General features: G+C 36.4%; 1 protein-coding gene across 1 annotated transcript in view; it reads right to left on the reverse strand.

Annotated features, from left to right (window-relative positions):
* The window catches only part of LOC149226951 (cytochrome oxidase complex assembly protein), an 88,675-nt gene extending 81,691 nt beyond the window's left edge, over positions 1-6,984 (reverse strand). The window contains exon 1 of the mRNA XM_089377642.1: positions 6,800-6,984. Within this exon, the coding sequence (XP_089233768.1) occupies positions 6,800-6,882 (83 nt within the window). The 5' untranslated portion in view covers positions 6,883-6,984. The remainder of the gene's footprint in view (positions 1-6,799) is intronic.
* Between the last annotated feature and the right edge of the window lie 10,262 nt (positions 6,985-17,246).

Here is a 17,246-nt window from a genome sequence, read left to right on the forward strand (position 1 = left end):
AAGGCTTGCAAAGGGGCCCACAAGACAACCACTTAGCAGATTATTAATTTAATTTACTATTTCCTAATGTTGGATTTAGGAAAAATTAAAAAGCCTAAAGTCAACATGTGATTAGATCTCAACCCTTCATCATGAGTTAATCTCAGCAATTGAAGATGATGGTGGGCCCAGGTCGACTTACTAGGGGGAATAGGGCACAAAAGTGGTCAGTTCGATTTGGCATAGAGTGTGTGTGTTAGCTCAGCAAAAGGAGGGTAGGGTTTCAACAGCTCTGCAACAAGTTCAGTGACCAAGAGAGAGAGAGGACTGAATGGCCTCAACTTCAGCTCAGCTTCAGACCCATACTGCACGGGTCGTATAGGTCGAGTCACTTGTGGGGGTGAATGAGATTTGTTTGGGAGTTGTTAAGGGATTTTTGCTATAAAAGGGAGGTGTTCCCTTGTTGCAATATTTTCTCAAGAAAACATTGTTGAAGCTAATAGAAAAAACACACACAAATTGCATGTTTTCCCCATAGTTGGGGTTTCTTGAGTATATTTGGTGTTTTATGTGTTGCATGTGTTTGTCTTCAGTTTTATTTACTTCTGTTGTGCATGTTATGGTTAAAAACTCAATAGTGTTTGTGATATAAGTTTCAGAACAATAGTTTAGTTGTATTTCTGGTTGCATGCTTAGAAAATCAAAAATCAAAAATCAATTACTGGGTTTAATGGAAATATAACATGGTATTAGAGCATAGCCTCCGATTGAAGACCAAGCACATGTTTTATCTTCAAGAGTAGGTTCAACGTTCAGAGGGATCAAGTTCATAAGTAAATCAACTTGGCACAATGGCATACTAGGGTCTCAGATTTGAGGATAGGTTGGACGAAGCATCCAACTTCTACTCATGGCATGAGAGGATTGGCATGGCGTTGGAGGAACAAGGGGTGTGGGAGTTTGAGAATGATATCCCAATTGCACCAAATGACCATCAGCAATTGGCACAACATAATAAGAAAGATGCCAAGACAAGAAGAATCATCCTGGTAGGAGTCAAAGACCACACTATTCCTCACTTGACCAGAAAGAAGACAGACAAAGTTATGTGGACAACCATTATTGACCTCTATCAAGATTCGAGCAAGGCCAGAAAGATAGTATTGAAGGATAAACTGAGAACCATCAGATTATCCAAGTCAGAATCCGTTGTGTCTTACCTCACCAAGTTTACCCATATAAGGGACGAGCTAGCTAGTGTGGGAGAGACAGATACAGATAGAGACCTTGTGAGTTTTTCCCTTATGGGATTCATCAAAGCTTGGGAAACTTTTACGAACGGAATATGTGCCAAGGAGAAGCTTCCGAACTGGGAACGACTATGGGGTGGTTGTGTCCAAGAAGAAATTCACAAACATGGTCAGTTAGGGTCTCAAAACCCTTTCCAAAAAGTTTGATTCAGTAGTCGCGGTGATCGAAGCAGCAAAAGATCTTACTCAACTCTCTATAAATGAATTGATGGGGTCTCTTCTCTCCCACGAAACCAAAATCAACAGAAATGATAATTCCTCACATGAAAATGCATTAAAGACTCAAGTTTCTTTTTTCAGAGCCGGAGGAAGAGATCAAAAAGGCAGAGTAAGAGGCAGAAGAGGAAAGTACCAAAAAGACAATCAGGAAGAGTTAGAAGAAAAAGGGGAAGCAATGACAAAGCCTCAGAGGTATGATAAAACTAAGATCGGATGTTATTATTGCAATAATCTAGATCATTACACTAGAGAATGTAGAAAAAGAAAGATTGATCTAGAAAGACAAAATGCCAATTATTCAAATACCTCTAAGAACAATGAAGAATTTTTGTTCCTTACATGTCTTGCTACCATGAAACCTCAAATGATGTATGGTTTTAGATAGTGGATGTAGTAATCACATGATTGGAAATATAGATTTGATTTCAAATTTGGATAAATCAGTGAAAACAAAAGTTAAATTAGGCACAAACTCTATTGTTAATGTTAAGGGTAAGGGAGTGGTCAATATCATGACCAAACAAGGCCAACAAAAACATATACCAAATGTGTTCTATGCCCCAGGTTTGAAACATAACTTGATTAGTGTTGGTCAAATCACTCAAAAGGGATACAATGTTGTCTTCAAGTGAGAAGAGTGTTTCATTTATGATAAACCTCCTAGTAAGAATTGAATGTTCATTTAAAGATCAAACCGAATGTATCCACTTGTTATGACTTCTAACAAATAGGATACTTCATTCACCCAAAAGGCAACCTACATGTATGATTTTTGGTTATGGCATTCCAAATATGATCATCTTAATTTCCATGGTCTGAAGTTGTTGCAATAGAAAAGGATGGTAAGAGGTCTTCCTTCCATCCACGAACCAGTTGGCACTTATGAGTGTTGCATTCTTACAAAGCAACACAGGGGCAGTTTCCCTAATGGTGTATCCCATAGAGAAAAGGATCCCCTAAAGCTAGTTCACATTGACTTGTGTGGACCAGTGCAGACTCAATCGCTTGGAAGAAGTTATTTTTTTTACTTTCGTAGACGACTATAGCAGAAAGACTTGGGTGTACTTCCTTGGAAAGAAATCAGAAGCATTTGACATGTTCAAAAAATTCAAATCATTGGTCAAGAAGTAGAGCAGCTATCAGATTAAAGTGTTGAGATCAGACATAGGGGGAAAATATGATTCGAATGATTTTAATGATTTCAACAAGGCATCAAATGACAATTCACAACTAGATATACACCGCAGCAGAATGGTGTAGCAGAGAAGAAAAACAGAACTATCATGAACATGGCGAGGAGTATGCTTAAAGAGAAAACCTTATCACATGATTTTGGGGAGAAGCAGTAACTTGTTCCGTGTATATTTTTAATAGGTCACCCACAAGATGTGTGAAAAATAAAGAGCCACGAGAAGCAAGGTCAGGTAAGAATTCTTGTGTAGCACACTTCAGAGTTTTGGGTTGCATAGCTTATGCTCATGAACCTAAACAACTGAGGACAAAATTGGATGAAAAAAGTGGAAAATGTATTTTTCATTGTATACATTGAATAGTCGAAGACCTACAAATTGTACAATCCAGTAACCAAGAAAGTGAGTATCAGCAAATATGTAGAATTTAAAGAAGAAAATCCATGAGAAAGAAGTATTAAGAAGCCCAGGAAGCAGCCCATAACCATAGGGACATCAATTCCACATGCTAAAGAAGCGGTAAGAAAAGAACAAGTTGAACAACAAGGTTCACAAGTACAATAACTAGAAAGAAGCACTCCATCAAGGACTCCAAGAAATTCAACTTAAAGAGAACCATCAAGTTTGTCTGTACCAAGTTTTCAATCTAGTAATAATTATGAGTCAACTCCTAGAAAGATGAGAAATTTGCAAGATATATATGAAGAGTTAAACTCTCATTCAAATTATGCATTGTTCACCTATCAACCCACAATTTTTTAGGAAGCAATCAAACAAGAACAATGGATTAAGGCAATGGATAAGGAAATAAATTCCATTGAAAGAAATAAAACATCGGATCTAGTTGATTTACACAAAGACAAAGAATGTATCAGAGTAAAATGGGTTTATAAAACTAAATTGAATGAAAAAAGTGAAGTGGATAGATATAAGGCAAGATTAATGGCAAAGGGGTTTTCGAAACAACCCACAATTGATTTTGAAGAAACATTTGCACTCATTGCCAGATTGGACACGGTACGAGCAATTTTAGCATTGGCTGCCCAAAACAAGTGGAAGGTATATCAAATGGATGTGAAATCTGCATTTCTAAATGCCATTCTACAAGAAGTTTGGAGCAGTAGCCACCAGGTTATGAGATCAAAGGACATGAACACAAAGTGTACAGGTTGAAGAAAGCTCTTTATGGGCTCAAAAAAGCCCAAAGAACTTAGTACAGCAGGAAAATTCATATATTATCAAAGAAGGCTTTAGCAGAAGTGGTAGTGAACCTATACTTTACACAAAGGTAAATCAGCTTGGTCAAATCTTGATTGTTTGTTTGTATGTTGATGATATGATTTATACAGGAGATTTATCAGTAAATGACTTTAAATCTGCTATAAAAAGGGAGTTTGAGATGACTGCTGTAGGCTTGATGAAGTTTTTCCTTGGCATAGAGGTAAATCAATGAAAACATGGAATTTTACATGTCAAACAACATATGCATCTAATTTTTTAACAATATTTAGAATGAAAGATTGTAACACAACACCCACACTTGTAGCAATACCCACACTTGTAGCAATAGGAACTAAATTCGTCAAAGAAAACAAAGGTGCATATACAGATCTAACAACATTCAAGAGACTTATCGGCAGTCTCATGTATCTCAAAACTACAAGACCAAATATTATGTATGCAATTAGCTTGATTTCCAGATTTATGGACACTCCTAAAGACATGCAAGAACAAGATGATGTGGCAATTTATATTAAAGGATAGAGAATGATATTTTAATTAGCTATACGGACAGTGACTTTCCAAATAGTCTATATGATAAGAAGAGTACTTCAGGATATGTTTTCCATTATGGTTCAAGGGTAATATCATGGGCATCCAAGAAGCAGCCCATTGCGACACTCTCATCAACAAAGCCAAAGTATGTATCAACAGCCCATCAAGTAGTGTGGTTACATGGAGTTGTTAGCAATCTTCAACAAAGACAAGAAAAATCAACTCCAATCTATTGCGACAATAACTTAGCGATAATGTTAGTTTTTCTACAACCCAACACCCGGTTTATAATTCCCAGTAAAAAATTACTGAATAAACACATACATAGGTTCCTAACAAAAAATATTTAGCAGAAGCAATTAACGATCTAAATCATATGAATACACAGATTTTTGCCCAACAAATCATATCTTCATTAATAAAACTCAGAACCTACTAGGGGTCCTGTCTTGGGATAATGGCCTAGCTAAGAAAATACAGATTACAATATTGAAATTTTCAGGATCTAACCCAACAGATCCACTCCCTCTTGCAGATCTAGATATCCAGCCTCTTTGCACTCCCTTGGACCCAGCACATGCTCACTGAGATACTGCTCTCAATCTTGTGTTGTTGTTGTGTCTATTCTCCCTCTCCCTAGCCTTGTTTTTATAACTTTGCATTGAGCAAAACCCTAACCCTAACCATAATCTCAAAGTGATTGACGGCCGAGATCAGATCTCACCTCACTTGAGATCAATGGATAAGATTAAAACTTACTCAAGTAAATTACTTTACTTTTATTAAGTTTTATTAGCTCAATAAGCCAACATATTAATATGTATTTTTTCCTAAGTTAGACTTAGGCTAGGTTACATCAACAACTTGCTCAACCTAGAACAAGTGTTCTAAGGAGAGTGGACGACTCCTGCAAGCCTAGACACAAGGCTTGTGCAGAAGTACCTGCCCAAGCTACAAACTCCAACAAATAGCACTGTCCAAAAATCATGTTTTTCACCAGGAAGATACTAGGTATCATTTTATTAGAGAGCTTGTAAATAAGGGTAAATAGAATCATACAAATCACAAGACCAATTGGCTGACATATTCACAAAGCCATTGGCAATAGATGTTTTTGAATTTCATTGAAAGAATTTAGAAGTGATAGATGAAGTATTTAGCGAATATAATTAAGGGGGAGTAATAGAATAATATAATTACATCGCTAGTTAATTTGGTAATGGGCTACAGCTTCAATTCAGTTAGATTAGATACAGTTACACCGTTGTAACTTATCATTTTACGAAAATAGCAAAGGGAATGATGTTGAGCATCAGTTTTACAATCTTTTTCGTTAATGTGCACGTGTGTCTAACTGTAGCAACAGCTTGTAATTCCTGTCTCTATTTAACACAAAATAGGCATAGCAAAATGACTTTGCTTCCTAATGTTGGTGACTCTTCGGCCTCAATACAAGTAACATGAACATTTTTCTACCATTTATCAACCTTTTTGATTGATTGGTTGATATGAGAGAGACATTTTCATTGCCCTCACAGGCATTTATCAGATAAGGTTTTCCTTCTTTGATCCATTGGTATATGTTCTCTCGTCTCAAAGAGATGGCATCTCTATCCCCACAAATATGATTTTCTAAACACCATTTCACAAACATCACAAGGTATCACGATTCACATCATATTCCAGCTCATTCCCATCACGTGCATAAACAAAAATGCAAAAACATTTGGCATCCCACATTATTGTTAAAAAGCCAATTAAAAAAGAAATTACACTAGCACAGATACATCATTATCCGTGATCTTTTAAGTGCCGAGAGGTTTGCACCTGGGTTTTATCCCTGTCAATGCATAACAAAACAAAATTGGGATTAAAATGAATCTATGCTAATTTCACATTTCAGCCAGTAACCATGTACATATAGAAAATAGTTGTACATTTATGTTGGAACTTGGATATTTTTTTGGGCAACTGCGATTATACGTATACCGTTCTTCAAGTTCAAGATGGAAAGAGATATTAACTGATATTTCCTCCATCTTGCAAGGTTACATGGAGATCCTATGCCCTAGAATTTACACGAAAAACAAAATTTTGAAATTATGACTGATTCTTTGTAACTTCCCTTGATCTTTTCTTAGGGAAAGACAGTCTCAGTTATTGTATCTCTCTGGCTTTCGTGATTTTGGTCCACGTTGTCATTTCAAGGTTTCCGACATCTCGCTCAAAAACAAAACAATAGAATGGTAGATAACCAGCTGAGTGTCAAGTATATTAATTCAAACAAAATCGGCGATACAAAACATAAAAGCGGAAGAAACTGACCCGGCAATTGTAGAGAGAGAAATGTTGCGTTGCTGCCCTCTCCATGATCTCTTCAAATGAGAGAGACTGCACCTCCACGCCATCACTGATACCTTTACTTTCTAAAGGTTTCATCGCATAACCATGGCTTTAAGCAGTGGAAGTTCGTTGTTATGGGTAGGTAACATTTGAAGACTGTGAGGTCCGAGTGCACATAAATATCACGAGGTCACTATCCATCATTTTTTCCTACATGTTTTATTTATATATATATAAAATAAAAGAAACCATAAAAATTATCAATGTATAGAAATTCGTTTAATATCACAAGGTCACTATCCATCATTTTTTCAGTTTTTTCCTACATGTTTTATATATATATATAAAATAAAATAAACCATAAAATTATTAATGTATAGAAATTAGTTTAGTTATATAAGTTAAAATAACCCTTAGTTCAATCATATAAGTTGAAAAGTTGATGAATGTGCATTTATGTATAGAAATTAGTTTAGTTATATAAGTTAAAATAACTATATATAGAAATTAGTTCAATTATATAAGTTAAATAGTTGATGAATGTGCATAGATTTAGGAATACAAACCAGAAAGACAATTATGGCAATAAAATTAGCAACTACTCAAATTTTAGGGTTAGGAGTCCACCACCACAAAAAATAAAAATTAAAAAAATAATAATAATAATAATAATAATAAAATTTAAAAATTTAAAAAAAAAAATTAAAATAATAATAATAATAATGCAAATAATCACAAATCCTCATTTATAAAACGTAAGTAACTTAATAAATTTAATCTCCCCCATCATGAGTGAACATGACAAGCATGAGGGGATGTGATAGACATTGGCATACAAGGGGCAAATGGAAGGCAGGAGCCTCCCCCATTTGGCAACAGTGCAATAGACATGGTATGATGACTAGTTGAACTTGTAACAACAAGCATAATGGAGGATTGTGGAGTTGGACGACGAGCAACAAGACCTTGTCCAGTGTAATTCGAAAAATGAAAATATTCATGAGTCTGTGTTGGGAATGTACGAGCGAAGGAAACTCCATGAGAGGAAAATTCAACGCACTATAAAATTGGTTCCATTCACATTCACAATGGTAGATTTGCCAACTCACATATCTTCAATTGTCCTTCGACAAACTTTCTATTTGATTTGATAGAGCATTTTGGCTCATTTTCATCCAGTAGTTCTAGGAGCAAAGTTGTGTCTCTCATTACTATTAGCAGAGAAATGTTTGGGGTTCTATTTCCTAGCTGAGTTTGCAGGATAGATGTTTTGGAGCACAAAGTGCTTGTGAACTAAAATTCAAAGGCAACAATAGAGGCTTTGAGGTTCTGCTTTTGGATTTCCGATCAACAAGTTTCACACTACTCTTATTTCTCTGTCATTGCTTCTTTGCTCTTGGAATTTTTCCTTTTTTTCTTTGGTTGGGAAGTAGTTGGGTTAAGTTGGGCACTTTCCATCCCTTGTCTCTACATTCTCGATTATAGCTCCTTTTCATTAAAGTTTCTATCTTTTTCAAAGGAAGACTCATGTTGGCTTTCGAGTTGGATTATATTTCTTGTCTGCAATCTTTTATTGGTGTTGGCACTAGGTGTTCTTGTACTCCTCAACCTCTAATTTTTCCTTCCCTGTACTCAAGAACCTTTCTTCTTTCCTCAAATTGTTAATCTCCCTCCTCCTTGTCTTGGGTTCCTTCGTGTGTGTGATCTTCCCAGTGCCAAACTCGACTCCTTCACTATGCCTAGACAAGGACATTGAGGAAACTGTGGGGGACATTTCAATAGCTCTCCTCCATTCAGCTTCATAACACAATGCTCTATTGAGCATTCTGCTACTATCTATGTTCATTATGTTCCCTCTGCAATTCAAGCTGAAATCCAGGAGACCTAGCAGAAGGCGATGTCGAAATGTCGTTTCATAGCAGAAGCAGAGGTGGAAGCTAAGGTTGGAGGATGGATCCTTAACACAAGGAGCACCACCACTACAAACACAAGATACATATAGACCATCAACATCTATTGGAAGCTAAAGAATGTAATGGGGAAGATCTTGGTGGAATGATCAAAGGCACAACATGAAATCATGTTATGTATTGATGAACTCCAAAAGTAGACAAACAAGCTCATTCACAGAATCTCAATCCTAGCGAAGAAGATAGTTGATATAGTTTTCTCAACGTCAAATGAAGAGGGGGCTTATCCTGATATAATACAGGTTGATTCACCATCCAAGTAGATGGTCCTTCAATTAAATCTTTTGTTTATTTTCATTAGCACTAGTGTTGTAAGCATGGTTATGAATTTTCAAGTCTTTGTTAGCACAACCAGATAAGATAAAACGTTAATATCTTGTTAATTTTTTTTTCTAGATCAAACAATATGTTATGGAAATCTTTGTCCTAATGATGAACCACATTGGTTGGGGAGAGGCGATGGAGCTATGTGGTTTGTGTAAGTTGAAGGCCTATGGTGAGGGTTTATACACTGAGTTGGTGTAATATAAAAGTTTCCAATAACCCTCAATAGGCGAGCAGTCTGTAGACTGGGGTTGGTTTTTTTACGTTTGTAGGTCATTTTTATTTCATTTTTCATGCTAGTGGTTAATGGAAAACTCCACAGTTGAGGGCAATAACAGAATAGAGGAAGCAATGGACTTTTCATTCGATCCTTGTGAATATGCACCAATCTAGACAAAGATGCCACTGCAGATGCATGAGGTGGAGGTTTGGGAGACAATTGGCACTATGTATTTGGGAGTTAATGATGCACTTTAGCCTCGAGAGACAGTTATGTCAGTCGCCTCTTTCGTCTCCCCTCTTTTCTACCCTCCTAGAGAGGGTAAGGGATCACCACCCAAGTTAAGGTCCTACATTGGCGCTCCTTAAGGGATCATCAAACTCACGATATAACCTTCAATCCTATAATAAGAAGAGGGACTATGTTTCAGGTGTTGGGGGCTTGGGCCCTTCCTCCTCGATCAAGTCTGGAGGACAAATATGGAGAAGAAAATCCAATATCTTAAAGGAAATTAAGGCTAGTCTAGACGTTGCAGGTAGTAGACAAAGGTCTATAGTCGGGGCGCTTACAACAGTGTGTTACCCGGGCCTTGCACCCTAATGATTTTCCTCTCTTTCAATTGTCGGGGCCTTGCTAGCCCTTTCAAAAAAACTAGCTTTGAGGAGGTTGGTTCAATCTATACACACTGATATTATTTTCTTACAAGAAACATTGTGGAATGGGAAATCAATAGTCAGGGCATTGGAATCTATGTTTTAGGGTTAGATTTGTGTGGCATCAGATGCAAAAGGGGGAGCTAGAGGTCTTGTTGTTGGCTTTAACCAAAAATTTATTAATATTATAAGCACCTAGGGACCTGATATGGTATTGGGAGCTGATATTTTTTTCTTCTGAATTTGGGAAGGAACTAAAAGTGGTTGATATTTATGAGCCTTACCAGGAAAGTACTGCTTTATGGGGTTTGTTGATGTCTCATTCCTTCATGAAAGTTGATAATTTAGTGGTTGAGGGGGATTTGAAATTTTCTCTTAGGGCCTATGACATTTGGGGCCCTCTCGCCCATGTGGATTCCCTATCTGACTATTTCAGCCACCTTCTAGAGGAACACAAGTTGTGTGATCTAGGTTTGATTAAGCATAAGCCCACTTGGAGAAATAGGAGAACCGGTGAAGCAATAGTTGCAAGGTGGATTGGCCAATTTCTTATGGTTGAGTCTTTATTGGAAAGGAATCATCTATTTCATCAAATCTCATTCAAATTCAATGTATCATGGTTAAAATATGAATCTTTTCCTACTATGTTTTGAACCTCCAGTTTGTCTTCTGTTTTACAGTTTATCTTCCCTTTTTCCACTTATTTTGTCACATATTTTCACTTCATTTCATCTTCTCCATGGATTAAGAGTCATCCAGGACATATAATACATTAAAAATGTAAATGCCCATCATCAACTCAAACCTATATATTTTGCTTTGTGAAATTGGTTTAACTATGTTAGCGCTTGAAATTTCACCTCGGGCTGAGAAAGGTAAACCTCAAGGCAACATCAAACCACTTAGCCTCGTAGCTAGCCCTACGGGGCAGGAGAGGGCTCTCTCCGGTCTATCTCGATAAAGATCTTCAATGGGTGAGATAACCAATAGGGTAACACTGATTTTAGGCTAGTAAACTGATCAAAAGGGTTGATTTGGGATTTTTAGGGTTTTTGGTGGAAAATTGGGGAAATGGCAATTTTAGGTGCGGGGATTGGACACAGTTTTCGCAGGGGGTTCTTTGGGGCGAGGTAGGAAATAATATCGATGCCTTTAATAGCGATGGATTGATGAGAATGACAGATGAGGAGTTAAGGAAAGCAAACAATAACTTTGAATTCTCCTTAAACAGCAGAAAACATTGAAATTAAGCAAACTTAAAAGCAGAGCATGACAGTCATGAGTTCTACTTTAACACTTCATTTACTTAATGTGCAGAAGGAAAATAAAGGAAATGATTCACATAACACACTTACAAATACATGGAGAAACACACCATCAATACACGTAACCACAAGAATCCCAAAAAGGACTTGAAAACCCTGGTCTTCCTTTGCCAAAAATTGCAGAGATACAGTGAGTAATACAATCAGAGCTTCTCCCTCAAGAGTCCAACCTTCCAACCCCTGAAAATGACTAAGAAAATACATAATATAGGCAAGCTAACACCTTTCCTTGCCTCTAGGGGTCGAGCTCATCCTTCTAGGAGCTGTTTCAACCAATTCTAAACTGAGCACTAAAATCTAGGCAGTCAAAACAACTTGCCTCTATAAGCTAGGAAACCAATTCATTCATTAAATTTTCACCTATCTCATGAATGAATCTTCTAGAAGAGATACATAAGTGTAAAAGTGTCATAAAATTACATCATTTACAACAAGGAGGATAAAAATCAACTCCAAAAAGTCAAACACAGTCAAAACTGCGTTTTGCTGAGCTGTAGGCTGAAATCCTGAGCAATTTGCCTGACAGGTCGCGCGCCAAATCCTGACAAGTCGCGCACCTTTGAGAGCACTTTTGGGGCACTTTCAGGGGTCCAAATGAGGCAAGAGTAGGCTTGTTGGAAAGATATGTGAGTCTACTTTCCAACCCAACTGGAATTTCTGAAATTGGTTGTCATTTGCCCCTCCAAAATTGCAATCTCCCAAGACTGCTTTCTGTGTGTCAAAAATGTGGCAGAAAGTCATTTTTTGCTTGTTTTTTGACTTTCAGGAGGCCCAAAACTTCATAAAATCTCTTGGCAATGGGTGAGCATGTGTAAATTTTCATGCCAAATCCACAAATTCTGAGTTTTTTGAAAATAGAGTTGCCAAGTGAAAGGGTCGCGTGGGGGGTGAGACCCGTCAAGCGGAAAAACCTGTTTTTTGCCTTAAAAGCCAAAAATCACCCAAAATGCTCAAAATTTCTTGGAATTTGTGCTGGGAGTCCCCAATAAAGTACCATGCTCAGTCAAAGAGGCTTTGGCCAAAATTTGGAGTGGATCGGGCCTTTTCCGTCGTTTTAGTGCCTTGGCCAACCTCCTTGGATCCGGCGATTGTAATTTTGACATTTCTCTAAAACCATGACACCTGTGAAAAAAGTGAAGGAGGTTTTTCTTCTTTGGCATGTTATGGACAAAAACCTCTCTCAGTTTTCCAAAATTCATCTTTTATTGCTCTGGAACATCATTTGAGTGTGACTTGTCCCGATGTGTGAAACAAAGAATTTTGTCGAAATGGAGCGAAATGAAGGGGATAGGGGGCTTCTAAATTCTTGGGGAAATTTTTGGAAGTGGGGAGGGATGTTAGGAAGCAGGGAAAAATGGAATCTCAGAGATTGAGCGAGGGGAAGGGGTCCAAAAGGGCAAAACACAGGCCCAACCTAGAAAATTGCCAGGTTGTAGCTAGAAACTAGGGTTTGTGAAAAAATGAGGATTTTGGGGGATCTCAGTGATGGGAAGCATTTGGTAAGGTATTTTAAGGATAGGGGAAGGTGTATGAACATCAGGATACAAGTTTTGCTAATGATTTGACCATTCAAGAGAAACTAGCTTTCAAAACCCTAGGAGAGGGAAATGACCCTGCCTAGGCGCAACTAAAGCATGAACAAGGTGTACAATGACTCATTAGACACTGAGATGATAATGAAAACCCTATGAATGATGATAGACTCAGCTGAATAGTGACATAGATTGACATTTGGGCAACTTTGAAAAGAGTGAGAGCAAACCCTAGACCCAATGCCTAGTGACCAAATTTTGCTTGAAGATTCACTGAAATGACAAAATTTGACCTTGACACTCTGAGACCACTTTGTAAGAGCATATTTGATCACTAGAGGAAGGCTGGAAAGACTGACACTAACAAACTAGACAATGGCCACAGAAATGTGCATTTTATGCAACTAACCTAATATTTCACAGCTAGATCCAAAGTTCTATAGGTTTGCATGTGGTAGAGATCAACCAAAGCATATGAGTAGCTGCCAAATGTTGTCAATATGGAGATCCACCTATTAGTCATAGATGGAAGTTTATAGTTTGGGCGTATCTTGTTGGTCAAACCTATGGCCACTATGGCAATGACGCACATGTAATACATAGAATATCAAGCAACCAGTTCCATAATCAAGTGAGCGAGGATAATTAGCAAACGAGCAAGATTTGAAGACAAAATTGAAGCTAATGATGTGTCAAGAAGTGCCTTCTCATGATTCGCTCCTTCAATAGTGAATCGTGAGAAGAAAAATTCATATTTCAATTCATAGGCTTAGATGTTGATTTCAATTCTAGTTTCTAGGAAACAACTTCTCAAGTTGTTTAATTTTGAAACACTATAAAAACACTTCATTTGTAAGTGAAATACAATTCAAAGATTATTATTATTTTGAAGTTTATTGTTGTGAAGACTTTGTTTACATGTTGTAAATAATATAAATTATGTTCATGGCATTCTCATAATTGTTGATGGTGATTTTATTCTTGTGATTTGAGCTTTCAATACCTCACACTCCTCGGGAGGGCCCTTGAAGACGTGTGAGAATAGTGTAGATGATTTTCATTCTTTCCATCTAATTTCTTTATGCTTTGCATTCAGATTAAAACTCTATTTCTTCTAGATGCTTTGTTCTTAATTAGAATTTATCTTTCCTTTTACTCATTTGCCTTTGCTTTTCTACAAGTCAAGCGCTTGATAAAAGATTAAAAAAAACCAAAAATATTTACTTTGATTTTCTTTTCTAGCTTAGTCTCAGATTTATGTTTGACAAGTTATTATTAGCTCTTGTTCAAGTATGCACACACTAGTAATCTCTTAGGTTTTCAATTCATGCTCCTGCTTTCCATTTTAGTATAAATTTCATCACTCTTGCTTTCTAGAATAGTTTTGCTTTCACAAGTATAATAGTATAGATTTACTTTCAAAGCCTCGTATATTAGAATTGTGTTTAATTCATAGATTAAATTTACTTTTTAAAATCAATATATTAAGACTGTCTTCAATAAATTAGATTTGCTTTCAAGCACAATAGATTAAATTTAATTTCAATGTTCATAGATTAATAATAGATTTAATTTTAAAGTCTTGTAGATTAGAATTTGCTTTTATGTTTAATAGCATAGAATTCAAAAGTTTAATTAGTTTAGAATTAGCATAGTTTGCTTTGATATCCTTTATATTTCAAGTCTTGCGATATTTTCTTAGATATAGTCTTTGAGAAAGAACGTGTGTGTGTGTGTTCACTAAGATCTTTTCATAAATAGGTTTTTATTTTCAAATTGCAATTATTTTAATAGAATAGTTTTCGTTATAATTGAAAGTTGATAGCCTAGCATATATAGTGCAAGTATACTTAGCAAGTTCATGAACCCTAGATTGATAATTTAATGCAAGTAATTTAACCAATAATTAAATTACCCAACATTTTTGGCGTCGTTGTTGGGGAAGTATACATAGGTGTTCAATTTTAATTTAGGATTTTTTTTCATTTACACAACTCTGTTTAGGAGGAGTGGTAAGACGAGAGGTAAGAACTCGTGCATCACGATTGCAGGGTTTTTCCTAAACTAGAGTTATCATGATTGCATTTTATTATAGTTGCATTTATTCTTTAGATGCATAATTAACTTGAATTAAAATAATTTAGGATGCATGTAAAGATAACGAGATTCTAGGGGTATATTTGTTAGTAGATGACGTAGTTCAATTCCAACATCACCAACCACCCCCGCTAGACCACACAGTGCCACACCACCTTATGTTACACACATTTCATCATTCGCAGGTAGATCAAGACTCCTTGAAGTTCAAAGATTGGAAATTCTACCTAGAGAATCACCAACTTCATCTACAACAATGGTAGAAGAACCTACATCCCCAACTAAAAAGAGTCAATTCCTTTCTTCTACATGTGAGCAACTCATTGGACAAGAGTTAGAAATACGTAGTGGAGAGGAAGAAGAAGATGAAACGTTTCTTGAAGAACCACTAGCAGAGGAACAAGAGAAAGAGTAATTAGTTGAAAACAACCCTATCGAAGAACCCTATATAAGCTCTGAAGAATCTACAATGGCAGGTGAAGAAAGAGAAGTACATAATGGAGAAGAAATACTAAGAATTGGGGAAGGTAGAGGTAGAATACCATAAGGAAGTGGTAGAGGTGGCTGAAATGGAAGAGGAGGAAGAGGAGATAATGGAGGTTTTCCTGAAGAAGAGGATCATTTTGGTTTCCTTATTCAAGATATTGATACTACTGATATCATGAAAAACATCTCTCCATATATTTTCCCTAACTTTCATGGTATGAGAATTGAGGGTCCAAAAACATTTCTTTTTGAGTTTGAGGTGTTGTGTAGATCATAATACTAATTGTTTGATACTCAAAATCTAAAATTGTTTCTTGCTACATTAAAATATGGGGCTCTTAAATTGTTCATGGGTCTAGGAACCAATTCTATAAGGACATGGGATGATATGAAAAGAATATTCTTAGAAAAATACAAAGATTATTGCATACATCATGACCTTAGGGAAGAAGTTTTCAAAATGACCCAAAAAGAGGATGAAAGCCTTGAAGATTTAGTGGAGAGATTTACTTATAATGTCAAAAGAGCTAAATTGCATGATTTAGGAGTAGACACATTAAAAACTCTTTTACTAAAAGCCATAAGGGATGAATGGATTGATCTTCTTAACTTAATGGGTAAAGGAGACGTGTCTCAGTTATCTTTCAAGAGATTTATGAATTGTGCAAACATATTTCAAGAGGAAAGTCAAAATATGGCAAGAATCCAAGAGATCCAATGATGTCCAGAGTAAGTAAATCTGCATCGAGAATGGTAAGTAGAGAAAAACTTGGTAATTTTCTTGATAACTTTAAACTGATATTCTTGGAAATCTTAATGAACAATTAGATATGCTAAAAGTAAAACAAGCAAAAAGTTGAAAATGTTGGTTTATCTATTTTTTGTCCTAAATATAGGAAGAAACATGCATTACGAGAATGTCCTCTTGATAGTGTTGAAATTTGTGTTATATGTGCAGAGACTCATGCTACAAAGGATTTCCCTTCAATACATGGACTTAAGGCTATTTACCAAGAGGAAGATGGAACAAGTCAAACATAACCACTTTGTTATGTTTCTCCTATAAGACCTTGGCAGCCTCGTCAAACAAGTATGGCACAAGATCCTAATGCACAATATCAATCATATGCACAACCACAAAATAATTGGAATACACCCCTACCATGGCAAACTTGGCCACCTCAACCAAAAAATCCAACTTGGTCACAAGGATGGCAAGGTTCTTATGGTAGAAGTCCCCAGTATATTCAAACTTTCCAACAACAATACCCTCAATACCAACCTTAGTATTATTCTCCACCCCAACCTCCACAACCTATCCAACCACAATTTCAACCTCAATTGACTTCAAGTCAAACCCTTCCATAACCATCCACTTCATTTCCTAAAAAATCTAATTATTTCCCGCACAACCACTCCACAATCCCAATAATAAAACACCTCAACAACCCATCTATAATGTTAAGGCCCGTAATTTTCAAGATACTATGATAACTCCTCTCGATTTAAATGATGCCCAACTTAGATCTGGTCGAGTTTTACAAAAGAAATCACCCCTAGTTGTCATCAAAGAATATACAGAGGAGAAAAATCCTGGAAAGGGGGCATCTCTTGAACAGGAAAAGACTCCTCCCATGGAAGATATTCATATACAATTAGATGATAATAGAATAAAATCAACTCGTGCAATTCCAATAGCTAAACAAGCCTTTATTTCATTACAAAATCCTCCCTTTTTGAGATAATTCAAATTGATAAAGGAATAGAGAGGCAAATAATTTTACCTGATTATAACATGCTAGATGAATTGAAAAATATTTGC

This window comes from Pinus tabuliformis, chromosome J, assembly GCF_031772625.1.
Source record: "Pinus tabuliformis cultivar Carrire ecotype Pingquan chromosome J, CPIR1, whole genome shotgun sequence".
NCBI classification, from domain to species: Eukaryota; Viridiplantae; Streptophyta; class Pinopsida; order Pinales; family Pinaceae; genus Pinus; species Pinus tabuliformis.